This window comes from Hippopotamus amphibius, chromosome 2 (genome assembly GCF_030028045.1).
Source record: "Hippopotamus amphibius kiboko isolate mHipAmp2 chromosome 2, mHipAmp2.hap2, whole genome shotgun sequence".
Lineage (NCBI taxonomy): Eukaryota > Metazoa > Chordata > Mammalia > Artiodactyla > Hippopotamidae > Hippopotamus > Hippopotamus amphibius.
In genome coordinates, this window is record NC_080187.1 from 202142707 (window position 1) to 202157555 (window position 14849).

The 14849-nt window shown below is 38.3% G+C and overlaps 1 protein-coding gene across 5 annotated transcripts in view; it reads right to left on the reverse strand.

The window, feature by feature from the left end:
* The window catches only part of ICE2 (interactor of little elongation complex ELL subunit 2), a 75484-nt gene extending 72223 nt beyond the window's left edge, over positions 1–3261 (reverse strand). For 4 of the 5 annotated variants that reach the window (XR_009051476.1, XM_057723677.1, XM_057723679.1 and 1 more), the window contains exons 1-3: positions 3168–3261; positions 2123–2257; positions 85–189 (exon numbers count right to left, since the gene is read on the reverse strand). Coding sequence is in view for 3 of the 5 variants with exons in the window: in XM_057723677.1 (XP_057579660.1) it covers positions 85–189; positions 2123–2163 (146 nt within the window). In the remaining 2 variants the exon portion in view is untranslated. Of the gene's footprint in view, positions 1–84; positions 190–2122; positions 2258–3167 lie in introns of those variants that run through there. The other variant, XM_057723681.1, reaches the window with a different exon arrangement.
* Between the last annotated feature and the right edge of the window lie 11588 nt (positions 3262–14849).

The window sequence follows — 14849 nt, forward strand, 5'->3', positions numbered from 1 at the left end:
CAGATAGATAGACATGAAACTTCAACTATCAGAAAAATAACAATCATATATGGAAATAAATGACCAAGTAAATAAACATATTACCTGCTAGATAAAATAAATAGTTCTTTTAAACTTGGAGCCATGGAATGATCTTTATAATTTTCTCGAGAGAAAAATGTCTTAAGGCCATTTTTGGGGGAAACATCCCTGTAAAACAAAATAATTTACTTGAATTTGACAATTCAAAACCTCATGATAGATTACCAAGCATAGTGGCACAATTGTAATTTAAAATTACATGTCCCCTACATCCCCTTTCCCAGAAAAATGAGCTCTTAATAATTTTAATTTCACATGTGGGTTTAGATGTTTTACTTGTTGGATAGCTTTTAACCTAGGCCAATTCTGAAGTTTTCCAATTCCAACAATCAGCCTTGCTTTTTCCTGTAGTACACAACTAAATGTCGGAGATATTTGAGAGTTAAAGACAGACAGACTGAAGTATCATAAAGGGTCTATCAGGGGCAAGGCTCACCTCAGGCTCTGTGGCATAACATTAAGATGTTTGATTGCTGAAAGAAAATGCTTCTCAACCTATTTTTGTCTCATTCCCTATGGTGCTCGGCCAAAAAACAAACAAACACTGAAAAGACTGATTATCCAACCTTTTTTGTTAACTTGGCAAATGTGATAAACGCTGTGCCTCTACTAAAACTACTTGTAAGGTCATATATGATTATCTATATCGTAATTAATTTACAGATTAACATACTTTAGTCAATGCTTTCCATACAGTAAGCATTCAATAAATGCTGGCTGGATGAAAGAATTTAAAAATTAAACACACTGAGAACAATTAATCTAGGGAGGACAAAGATTAGTAAGATTCTGTAGAAAAGGATAGGTCCAAGGACTGTAATACTGTGCAAAGGCTCTAAACCACATTTGGTTTCACAATGTCAGTGGTAGAGAAGAGCATCTGTGCTGCATTTGAACAAATTCTTCATGGCAAGGGGCATAAATGTGCATACCTCTTAAAACTTACAACAGAACAATCTAATCAAATGGCACCTTGTGGCTGGCCTATTCCTAAAGTGGGAAATTCTCACATGTCTGTTACACATTCATTTCTTACTGTTTTTAAAGGTTTATCTAAAAAACAATGATTAAAGTATAAATGATAAAATTTAAAAGTCTTGTTTGCTATGCACCAGGGTAGTTTCTTACTCCTTGCTATGGTACTACATCTGTGACATGTCATTAAATTCTAGAGATTTTGCATAACATACAAAAACAAAGTCATGGGCCTCAAGGATTGTGAACTCCTTGGAGGAAGCACTGTTTGCAATAAATGAATACTTACTAAGGACATACTGATTTTATTTATTTGATAAATCTGACATATTACCTTTTGTAAATTAAAGGTGTACTTGGATAACATTTCTATATTGTAATATAACTGCCAAGAAGCAATATTTATCACATTACATCTTTATAGACAATATCGCTGTCTATATTCATTATACCAGAGCACGTACTGACTGAATCTTCTTTGAGTCAGACATTGTTTTAGTCATCTTTGTAATCTCTTGTAACTTGTATTCTCCTCCGCTAGCAAACTCCTTTGCTAGTAAAGAGATGTTCCGTAAATGTGTGTCAAATTGATCTAAAGCAGCACACACATTAGATTTCTACATGTAGTCACTATATTACTTAATACAGTCCTCTATTTGTAAAGTTCCCATACACTTCTAAAATAGTCTATGCTTTTACATTATCACTTGATTCCAATATAACAAAAACAAGCTTGTCTATTCTTAAAGAAAGGTTCTTGAATGCAAGAAAATTTCAGCATCCTTCCTTCACTAAGACCAACAATAAATACATGATGGATGCATGCCCAGAAACAATCTAAGTGCTGAACTGCTATGACTTTAGGAGAGGAAGTACAGTCAAAGATAACTCAAAAGTGCTCAGCAGGTGTAGATGAGAATGGGGTAGATGAGAATGGGGTAAACTCTAAGCCACTGTACTTATCTTTCTGCTTCCTTCAAATCTCTCCACCAGACCCTCCTTTCCTAATGCAGCCACCAGACCCACTTCAATCCTCTTTAGGGGATTACAGACAGATGTAACTCACCAGTTCAGCCTTGGTTCACCCATGGCCATCATGGAGCTCATATTCCTAGATTTCTGCTTCACTCTAGTTCACAATTCTGCTGCCTGGCAGTGCAGGCTCCTGAGGAGACAGGAGTTTTCCAGAAGTTGCACTCAACTGAGGGAAAACCAAAGATCAAGAACAAAAGCAGGTGATTGGCTGGGCCAGATACTGTTACCTCAGGTGAGGCAAGAACCTGTTCCTAACACCTACCCTCAATCAACTCAGACACCTAAAAACAGAAAAGAGCAGAAAGATGAATATTCCCAAGGTCTTTGAGGCAAAACAGTGAAGCTGACATAGGATCAATTCTTCTCCATTTAACTAATTCCAGGAACGTCACAATAAGACCAAAACACAACGGCGTTCTCGTTGCTCACATACAAGATCCCTTTGGGGCATGGGCAGTAGGTCCGGACTCAGCCCCCTGCCCCGACTCCCTTACTGCCAAAATAAACCTCGCTTCCATTTTCCCAACCATACGTTATTGTGGGGCAGATTCTGGCAAGCAGCGAAGGTCCAAAGCTCTCTGGATGTCATGAATCTTCCAAAGAGGACCTCACCTTTGAGGAGACTGAGGGCCAGATAGCTTAAGGGACACTTCACGGGATCACTTAGAGGGATCACCAGGACTAGAAACCTGGCTTGCACCTGCATGTTCAACGCTTCTGCTGCCACCCCGTACGGACCGATAAAGCGTTTGTGAGCGACTAACAACCAAATGTAGGCGCCGAGCTCTCGGCCGCGGACGGGTCTCACCTGCTCCCACTTAACCCACCTCCCACACTTCTGCCGGGTGAGGGGCTGGGGCGGGAGGGCCGATGAAGGCACAAGCAAGGGAACCAAAGCAGAAACAAGGTTCCAGGAAGGCAGCAAATGGGCGAGCAAAGCCGGGGGAGGGGACCGCGCCAGCACCGGGTGCGGAGGGTCCCGGCCCGACCAGAGGGCCGCCATGTTCCCTCCTCCCGCCCCTCACAAGCGCGCCCTCCCCGCCGTGCCTCCGCCACAGAGCAGCCTTGCCGCCCACCTCGTGGTCCGCGGCGGCCCCGGCCTGGACCGCGACCGCTACACCCGCGCAACACACATGCACGCACACACAAACACACCCTCCAACCCAGTCCTCTCTGTCGCGCGCGCCTCGAGAAGGCCTTATTTAAAGGACGTGGCCGCGCTGCGTCGGCCCTGCGTGCTGACGTCGTGAGCGACGCACGGGCGGGGCCCGTGCAACTGGAAAGGGCGGTCTCCCGCCTCTCACCTCCCCCGTACTCCCAGCCCCAGGACTCCTGGTAGTTTCCGCTGGAAACTGTGGGGCGGGGATTGCTGGAGCTCATCTTGGCGGCCCGGGGCGGGGTGGGGGCGTAGTGTCCTAGAAAGTACCCGGCCTTGAGGAGATAATACACTGGAAGGAGGACAGGTGACCCGTATGGTACTGGAAAGACCCAGGCTTGGTTGTGACCTTACTCGTGTCTTCACTGACTCCTCATCAATAAAATGGAGATATTGTCAGCACCTACTTAGTAGGGTTTTTTGAAAGGATTAAATGAAATAAGGGATGAAGCTGTGCTCAGCGTAGTACCTGGCACGCAGTAGCACCTGCGCTCCATTCTTCTCCCATTTTAGACATTTTCCACCAGCAGTCACTCTGGCTCTTTAAGTGTAAGATTTTCACTCACTCAGGAAAGATTTATTGAGCACTTATAATTTGTGCTTCATGCTGCCTACTCATAGGACTCAGATCCAATACTGGTTTTTCCAAGAGCTTTTGATCCCTGGGAATCTAAGAAATACACATTAAATAATTACAAATAGAAAGTGATGAGCTACATAAGAGAAGTATTATAGAAAAGATTGTGTGAGTTCAGGAAGGGAGAGAAATTGCTAGTGAGAGGGACAGAAAGCAGCTGTGAGTAGCTAAAGACATCTATCGAGCACTTATATGTCAGTTACTGCTTTGGGTACTTGACATGTCAGCTCCTTTGAAGAATTTGAGGTATGTGGATGATGGGAAAGGATGGTTCTAGATAGAGACCAGCACAGGGAGCTGCATAAACCTGTTGCATGAAAAGAGTCCAGTTTATATGCTAACAGGAAAGCATGTTCTAAAGTTCACAATGATTTCTGATATTGTTTAAAATTATATTTACATAAAAATTATGCCTATGTGAAAAATCTCCCTGTATACAGGGACCCTTAAGTTATTTATTTTGCCTGTAATACAGGTCTCTGAAGAGTAGTAGAGGAAAAGGGTTTGGAAAATTAGGTTGGGAATAGGCCACAGAAGACCTTATAAGCCAGACTAAGGATTTTGACTTTATTGTATAAGAAATGGGATGCTGGGGGGAGAGGGGAGCTTATAAGGAGAGGAATGACACAATCAGAGCTTCTATGTTTCAGGAATGTTTATCTGGCAATGTACTAAATGAGTTGCAGGAAAGAGGCCGGTTAGGAGACAGTGCTTGTGGAGGCTTGCAAATCAGCTGGTGCAGTTCCTAGCACTGGGGTGGGGTTGGGGGGGGGGGATGGCATTTCTCATTAGGTGAGTGATGTTGACTCATGTGCTAGAACAGAGACAGTCATCAAGGCAGTGTAGAAGTTCAAGTGCAAAGCATGCAGTCAGAATTGGGAGTCATGTACTAGTCTTCAGCAAGTGCTCAAGAATTGTTAAAGCACTCAATGCTGCTAGGGTGTACCAGCCCATAGTAGTGTGGCATGGTAACATAACCAGACATGGCCTGTGTTGAGATTACAGGTTATCGTCAAACAGTTTGCTCTGGTTCAGTGTATCTGAGTGCCAGTGGTTGCAAGATAGCACACAGAATCAGAATTTTTAGAGGCAGAAGGAACTTTGAAGATTAACAAGTCCCACTCTCTTGTTTTCCTGTGAAGGAGACTGAGGCCCGCATTGATTCTTCCAACATTAAGTGATGAGTACTAAATCAGGTGTCGTAACTTTTGCCATTAAAATATGTTAAATCCATGCAGCCTTCCCTCTTTACACTCTGCTTTGTAAACCAGAAGCAGTTTAATGAAAAGAACATGGATTTTTGGAGCCCAGCAGATACAGGTTTGTATCTCACTTTTCCTACTTACTGGCAGTGTGATCCTAGACATGCTGTGTCTCCTCTTTGAGCCTCAGTTTCCTCATCTGGGTAATGGGTAAGGTAATATCTCATCTACAGGATTGTTGTGAGGATTAGAAGTAACATAAAAAGTGCACCAAAAAGAGTAAATGCTCAACAAGTAGTAGCTAAAAAAAAAAGCAAATGCATCTGACAACTCACAGTGGGGGTGGCATTGTTAACAAATGATTATAATACAGTACAAATAGGAAATGGTATACACTGCCAACTAAAGAACGCCGCTCTCCATCTGGCTCTACAAACATTAGGTAATAAGCCACTGCAGCCTCTGACCTTTAACACATCCTGAAAGAAGTTCAGGGCAGAGATCAGGAATGAGACGCTCTGTGCTCTGGGAAAACTGATAGAGCAAGCCTTTAGATAGATATTTTCAGGAGAAATTTTTTATGAACCTGGATTCTTGCATCTTCCCATACTTAGAAAAGCAGTAAAATCATTAACTGTCTGTTCCTCGTGACGAGCAGCAACCTTCTACTAAGATGTGTGCATGGTGGCACATACCGCCCCCCCTCCCCCCACCGCAACAAAATCACATATATACTGACCTCTTCCCTGACCTCTTCAGAGCGGTTCCTCAGAGCTGTCTGAGAGGCTGTCTCCTGGGCTATGCTCCTCAGTAAGTCCCTAAATAAAATTGAAACTCACGGCTCTCATAGTGTGTGTTTTTATTTCACGCGCACACACACATCTTATAGATTCTATGGGGACACAGTGAGGAAGGAACTCATTCTGACAGATAATTTAGAGACTACTTCAGAGAAGAAGTTTAATTTACATTAGGTCTTGAAGGACTAGGTACAGATGGGGCTGTGGTTTTGAGGGTGTGAAGAGCACAGAAGTGTGAAACAGTGCTGTGTGTTGTGGGGTGGGGAACAGCTATTATATTGTTGTGCGGGGGAAGTGAAGGCCATTGGACTGGAAAGGGGAGGAGGGGCCTGAGAGGGTATTCATGCCACGCTAGAGAATTTGGAATTTGGACTTTATTCTCTGGGTGACAGGGAAACCACTGTGTGTGTGTGTGTGTGTGTGTGTGTGTGTGAGAGAGAGAGAGAGAAACAGCTTTATTGAGGTGTAATCTATGTATCATAAAATTCACCCACTTTAGTTATCATTCACTGATTTTTAGTCCATGTACAGTTGTGCAACCATCAACAATATCAAGGTTTAGAACATTTCCGTTGCCTTGAAAAATCCTGCGTGCTCCTTTGCAATTAATCTCTCTTCCCACCCCCAGCCCCGGGGCAAACACAAAGCTGCTTTGTGATTCTACAGACTTGCATTTTCTGGACATTTCATATAAATGAAATCATACAATATATAGTCTTTCACATCTGGATTCTTTCTCCTAGTCGACCATCTATTTTTGAGGATCATCCTTGTAGTAGCAGGTATTAGTTGTTCTGTTGCTGAATAATAGCCCATTTATGTATATGCCTTATTTTGTTATTCCTTCAACACTTAATGGATGTTAGATCGTTTCCAGTTTCTGGCTATTATGAGTAATATTGGTATGAACATTTGTATACAAGTCTTTGTGTGAACTTTGTGTTTTCATTTCCCTTGGGTAGATACCTAGGAATAGAATGGTTGGGTTGTATGGTAGATTTGTGTTCAGCTTTTTAGGACACTGCCAAACAGTTTTCCAAAGTAATTGTTCCATTTTATTCTGTGGATATTCAAGCAGAAGAAAGATTTGGTTTCCATTTCTGCTAAACTGAGAAACAAACTTAGAAGCTGAATGAGCAGCCAATTTCATTTTGAAAGAATTTATAACAGTAGTTACTTATTTCAGATTTATAACGTTGCGGTGGCCCACAAATTCAAAAAGAACTCTTAAAACTGCAGGCACCTAAGTGAAGTTATGAGTTGTTACTAGATGTGTATGCGTTCAGACCAAATCAAGACAGAGAACTGTGCAAGATCCTCGATTTTTTATCAGTACCAAGTTATTTCCCTACCCCTCGGCTTCCTTTGCTTGATCTGGGGTGAACTTGGCCTTGGAGAGTTTAGGGCCAGTAACTACTTCACTCAGGGAATTGCTTCCTGAATTTACAATCATCCATAAGGCCCTTTCAAAGTGAAAATCCAGAACTAGCCCTCTAGCAGAGAGGTTTCAATCTAGGAATTGATTCAGAAACCAATAGGGGAAATGCTGTGGCCAATAGTAGTATTTCAAATTAGGCTTTTCAGCAAGAAATTATATTTCAAGCAGGGAGGGATTATCATTACTCCTGAAAACCAGAAAAATACTGGCTATGCTGTATCTAAGTTATGCTGTATCAGAACAGAATGACTAAAGTATTCAAACTTTTCTACTCAGAAGATATTTTCTGTAGTATATTTTGTTGTATTCTGTATAAGGTTGTCCCTGGGCTAAAAAGAGACCCAGAAATAATTGTTCATCTGAGTGCTAGTCTTTAAAGAAAATTTTTTTAAATAGAGGTATAGTTGATTTACAAGGTTGTGTTAGTTTCTGGTGTAAAGCAAAGTGATTCAGTTATAAATGAATAAATAAATAATAAATAAATATTCTTTCTTATTCCTTTCCACTATGGTTTATTACAGATATTGAATATAGTTTCCTGCGCAATTCAGTAGGACTACTTGGTAGTTTGTAACTGCTAATCCCAAACTCCTAATGTATCCCTCCCCTACTTTCCCTCCCCTTTGGTAACCATAAGTTTGTTTTCTATGTCTGTGAGTCTGTTTCTGTGTTATAAATAAGTTCATTTGTACCGTATTTTAGATTCCACATATAAGTGATATCATATGGTATTTGTCTTTCTCTTTCTGACTTATTTCATTTAATATGATAATCTCTAGGTTCATCCATGTTGCTGCAAATGCCGTTATTTCATTCGTTTTTATGGCTGAATAGTATCTCATTATATGTATATACAAACGACATTTTCTTTATCTATTCATCTGTCGATTTAGGTTACTTTCACATCTTGGCTATTGTAAATAGTGCTGCTATGAACTTTGGGATACATGTGTCTCTTTGAATTAGTTTCCTCCAGATATATGCCCAGGAGTAAGATTGCTGAATCAGATGGCAACACTACTTTTAGTTTTTTAAGAAACCTCCATACTGTTTTCCACAGTGGCTGTACCAATTTACATTCTCACCAGTGTAGGAGGGTTTTTTTTTCTCTACACCCTCTTTATGAATGCTGGTCTTTTACAGGTAGCACCTAACAATCCCACAGAGAGAAGGTCATGATGTAGGATAACTAAATATTTATATTTATCTGTAGAATACAGTGTGTATCTTATAGGAGGGGTAAAGAAAGAATGGTAGAAGATGGATGTGAGACTTGTTAGGAGGTGACTATCATAATTAATTGTGAGGCTAAAATTAATTTTTGTTCTCTAAGCACAAAACAAGTCATAGTTGAAGCAACTTCTCCCCCACAAAGAAATCATTTTGTAATTAAAAATATTGTTTGAGAAGTCTATCAACAACAAATGGATTACTGAAACATGACTATATCTTACTAAAGTCAATATTTCCTCTCCAAAGGAGAAAAAAAAAATCCAGAATCAAAGTAAACACACAAAGAGTAGTTTGTTAGCTCCTTCCATCATAGATAAATGACATTAGGAAACCACAGGATTTTTCTCTGGCTCACAACTGATGCTACAGGGACAGGATAGAGTGCCTGTTAGTCTAGCAAGAGGCTTCTGCCACTCTTAGGAGTCTAGGCTTGCCTTCAGACAAGCTGGGGATCCATCAGTGTGACTCATGATGTTTGTTACATGCAATGACTTTGGGGATCATTTCAAGTATTTATTTTACTAAGTGCAAGAGAACTTAGGTATTGTAGAATGTGGGTGGAGGAAAAGCCCATCTCAGTTGTCTTTATTCTGACCTCCGAATATGTTATAATTTGAATGTCCTTGAGATTACGTTGAAAATTTATGATGAGGTTTTGCATCATTAAAATAGTGTGATATTTAGCTGATGTTAATTCTGTTGGTTTACTCATATCTGATCTACTCAAGAGAAGGGGCGAGCCTGGGATGGTACAATGATAGCCTGGGTAAAGTCAGATTTTTAAAGTCTTTGGCATCATTAAAGTTTTTGGCATCATTCTGACATTCTATTGTGATGATTTCTAAAGCAAAGATGACAAAGTGTGGTGTGCATTCAAGATTTCTCCCCTCCTACATTCAGGGCAGATATCACCAATCAGTCATGGCACTCCTTTCAGAATCCTTAATTCTGCATTTCTAGCAGCTACTATCACTCAATAGATGCTATCAAGTTGAAATTTCTTTCTTTGCCTTTTCTGATCAAAGGGTAGCTTGATCCTTGTATATGTTTTGTCCCCTACAAAATAGAAATGAATTATATTTTTTTGAAGTACCACACTATACACCAGTGCTTCTCAAACCTTAATATGCAAACCAGTCACCTGGGAATCTTGTGAAAATGTACATTCTGCTTTAGTAGGTCTGGGATGGTGCCCAAGATTTCGCATTTCTTACAAGGGCAAGGTTGCAGGTGATGCCAGTGCTACTGGTCTATGGACTGCACTTTGAGTAGCAAGGGTCTACTACTCCATTCTCTGGAGATAAGATGTAAGCTAGAAAACTCTGTACCATACAACTCAAGAACCAAGAAAAAAGAAGAAGGCAAGTGTTCCATTAGAAGCTGAAATTTTATTATAGGATAACAGTACATAAAGCACATCTAAAATTGATGTGTTCAATGCACTTTTAATAAAGGTAATGTAATATTAAAGGTACAGTTTCTAAGTACAATATAACAACATTCATATTAGAATGAAAATCGGAGTATTTAAAAGACAACATTAAATCTCTCTTTTTTTTTTTTACAGCTTGTATTTACAAAATGAATCAAAATATTTTTTTTAATTCAGGACTCAATAAAATAACAAACAGCTGGAAATAAGCAGACTACTGTAAGAGTGAATTGAAAAGAAAACCCAATGTAAGTGAAAAGTTGGATGATCCTCTAATAAAGATCATTAGCAAAGTTTTAGTACAATACTATTTTTAGGATTCCCATAAATGGCTTGCATTTTTAGTGTGGCAGAAAAGGAGTTTTTACATACTGTACACAAAACAGACAGCATATATTTATAGGTACAGTATTACTGTTTCCAAACTTGCATGTATATTTACAGAAGGCTGAGTTTGTTACTCACAGAGTTTTGTGAAATTTGTGTGCTTAATCCTCAAGACCTACACACAATTAGAATCAGCATTTCATGTGGTCTTTTAAAATGTGGCTTTAATACTTGGTTGTAGAAGAAAGTATTAACCATAAGGCTTGGCATACTTTATAAATTTACCAAAACAACCCAGGAAAAACGTTTGAATTTGGGCACACTTTTTGTCATTTAACAATGATCAAATGCTGACATGTGCTGGCCATTGTGCAGACACAAGGAGATACGATCTCTATCCTCAGGAAGCTTAGAATACTAAATGGTGCTTAAAAAAAAGGTTTCAATTCCTTTCTAAGTGAAGCAATAAGGAATGATTGCTGATTTGTATTAAGAGATGTCTCTCTAAACTGTAGCCAATTCACTTTAAAAGGTTAACTATTAGCATTAGCTCTCATTAACCACATGATTGCATTTATAATTAAGGTAACAGCAACTCTTCCATAAAAACGGAAAATGTCTAGAATTGTGGGTAAATATTCAGTGCATGGAAGCCAATAACCATGGCTTGAGAATTTATCACCTTCAATTACAAAAAGTGCAGTAAACAGAAACATTTGCTCTATATTTATAAATTGCTCAAAAATCTTTGCTAAAGATCTTACAAATTCAGTAATATTACAGAACAATTCTAATCAATATTTAATAAGGTTAACTACATCCTTAGTTAGATATTTGATATACTTTGTTTTTTAACAATGCCGATAGGTCATGGGAGAACAGGTGAAAGAGTTTAAGCTCATTATTAAATGACTTAAAATGAAGGTCCTTCACTCAGTTCATGGAACTGGTTGAGGCCATGTTAACACAGAACATCCCTTGTCAAAGCTGCTTTATGGCCCATGTTCTGCCATGATAGGGCGTCTCTCTACTTCTTCATGGCTCAGGTAGGAGGGGAAAGGTTTATTCTGCCATTAAGCCACCAAGGATATTTTATATAAACGCCTATTACCTATAATAGGAGCTAAGTACACAACTCTGTCAGGTGCCAATAATAAGGTGCCTTAGAAAGAAAACAAATATTACTCCATTAAACTAGAGTGTTACTTTAGGATCTTGAAGGCCTGGCAAATTATTTTTCAGCTTAGGAGATACGGTATAAAGCCAAGTAGCAAACATAAAGTAAATGCTAATACGTTTTTATATATCCATATTTATAAACAAATTCACCCTATAGATGTCAAATATCCATACTAAGGAAGTAATTTTATCCTAATTAAATACACTCTAGAATAATTTATATAATGATATTATGTATTTAAAGAGAAAAGCATGTCCCAAATCCAGCACTCTGATACAGCTGCCAGTTGGGCATAGGTAGATATATATATATGTATATATATACAAATATATAGTTATACTCAGTGAAATTAACAAGACCCAAAGGTGGTATTGTCTAGGAATAAAAGGGGTTTTTTTGTTCACAAAAGTAACTTATCTAGCACCACACATCAGAAAAACACAAAAATAGCACACTCTAGTTCTAAACAGCTATGTCTAAAATAGATTATATAGTAAAACCAGTATTATACAGCATATTGTGGATTTGATAAACAGATAAATATTTGCACTGAGTAGGCTGTTTATAATATAACATTTTCTTATCTATACAGAATGAAAGCCAAAAAGTTAACTGTATAGAGATGTGCAGAACAACATTAAATATTATGACTCAAAAGCAGGGACGAAGGTAAATTTGAAAGAAGAGTAAGAGAGAAAATGTTTACAGGCCATTACAAGTTCTTAAGTTAATAGTAAATAAGGAATCAATTGCTCAAGTTGAAGAAAGCAGTAAACAAGAGATTGCATTTACATGCAGATGTCTAAAATTTGTATTTTTTTAAGTCTATGCACAAAAGTCATTTGTTTTATTGCTTGACATTCAGTTATGGCTAGATTATTTAACCTATTTTTTTTTTTTTGTACTTTGGAAACAAGAATATTGTTAAAGGTGCCATAAAAATGGACAACATTGAAAACGGTTTGCAAATAAACCACCTAACACTGCAGTTCTTTATACATATTAAAAGCCTTGTCTGGGGTTTGTCATATGTTAAATATATTTAAACTGGGAAAATATGTTGTAGCTTGAAGCCTCCCATTGGCCCAAACATCCAATACAAAAACACATCTCCACAAAAGGAGCAGGCAGACAATACAGGTACATTTAAAGAAGCAGCCAGCTAATGTCCTAACGTTTAAAAATTTACCACTGTTTTATATGAGATTTCGAACCACTGTGGATAAGAAGAGAGTTTTGGATTCAGGAAGATGTATACAGTACATACAGAGTTTTTGTGTGTGTGAGATCATATTCACTATATTGCTCAAGAATTATCTGCATTTACATATGCAATCTGTTCAATGATAACCAAGTTCCTAGAAATAGTATTCATCCACATTAAAGTAATAATGAGCGAGAAAGGAATCACACACGAACACTGCAAAGGATTTCGTTGCTCTTAGAGAACAACATAATGGCATGTGCAGCATGTCAAAGCTAACAGCAAGCTACCTTTCATCAGTTCTTAGAAGGGAAAAAGAAAGTGTTATATTGCTAATGTGGCAAACACACTTCATGTCAACAGCAAATATGGATTTTCTAGGCATCTACTTAAAATTCTCATATTCACCGTCTTAACACAAGACTCCATGTTATGTTGCATTACTGAAAGACACTGTTTCTATTTGGATTGAATATTCCGTCATTCATTTATAAATAAATGACTGAATGTATTTATTGCTCTAAGTTCTGAGGGTCTGGTTAAACATGGAGATCCCCTCCCCCACCCCCACCTATGATGTCTCCTCGGTATGAAGCCAGGCTTCCGGATTATTTTAAACACTGTACTGAGAGCCTGACAAAAATGATCTCACTCACACAAATAAACAAGCAAACAGACCCAGAAGTGAAACCGACTGCTTTGTAAAGACATTGCTTGCCAGACTGCTCTCTTCTTAAGAATAAACAATAATAGCAACATCTCCTTCATACAATCTGCTGGAACCTCTTTAATAATACTACTGTTTTGGGAATACAGTGGAGACCTGTATCACAGACTTTTAGTAATAGAGGAAGATTTACTGTTGCAATTGCATTTATGGGCATATAATTTGATCCATGGTATAAAGTTGTTTTTATGGGGTTCTGCTGTGTCACATCTTTGTAAGTAAGAAGTGGCAACCAAATGTTACAATATGTATGTCAATAGCTTGTGTGTGTGTGTGTGTGTGTATATGTGTATATGTATATGTGTGTGCATATACATATAGAGAGAGAGAGGCAGAAAGAGAGAGAGAGGGATTTCTGCCATTTCCCATATTTTTTATCAACAAAACAACAAAGTGATGGTTTCTTTTTTATCTAAACAACATGGAAAGTTATCCCAAATTTTGCTTTTCCATGGATAATAAAAAAAAAAAAACATGTAAAGCTTCTTCTGAAAGTGTATTCTAGGTGTGGAAGAATCAAAGCCAACAATTATACTGAGGTTCACTGACCTTATGGAAAGTTATATATCAAAATATTACTTTCAAAATGTAAAATGTAAACCTAAAAGCTGGCTCACATTGCTGTTACAGTGGTGGGTTTTGTTTGTCTTTAAACATTAGCTCTCTTATTAATTCAACAGATTACAAATGTGGAAGTAGAAGAATTGTGTTACATAAAGGGATTTTTTTTTTTTTTGGTTTGTTTCTAGAGGAGAACACGGTGAAAATGGGAGTTATTTGCTGGTATTGGGGGAAAAAAACCAATGCTTCATCTTTTACCTCTCTCACTGCACTGAGAGGCAGGGCTCTCTTCTCATTACTGCTGTAAGAATTTTTTATCCATACTATATAGGATTTGAAATAATAGTTTTTAATATATAATGTTATACATACATTTATCAAGAATATTTATTGGAGAAACAGTAAGTGGATTACGCAGGACTGCACTTTGAATGATGCTCTTTGTTGAAATATGACCTGTTAATTTATCTTTTGAACATACTGGCATCCCTTTGTACTGCTTTGGAAGTTGCTCAATGTTTTTAAGCACGCAAGACTGAAGAACACATACATTTTCAACAAAACAAAGTGAACAACAGCGAAGTTTATACACACATGCAGTTCTGCACAGTTCACTTGTGCCTTGGAGGGATAGTATTATCATTACTATTAACAATACAAAACACAATTTTGTCCCAGTAGTACTGGCCACCCTGTTTTAAGAGTTTTAGAAGATCCCTGAGCACATTGTTTTCTGACTCTTAACCCCAACTCCAAAATGATAGGGCTTCTCTTGTTGATATCAAGATGGATTGTCATTCACAGTAAGTCAATCGTAAGGTGCTTATTTACCCTTTTTTTTCACCAATCAGCACAAAGAAC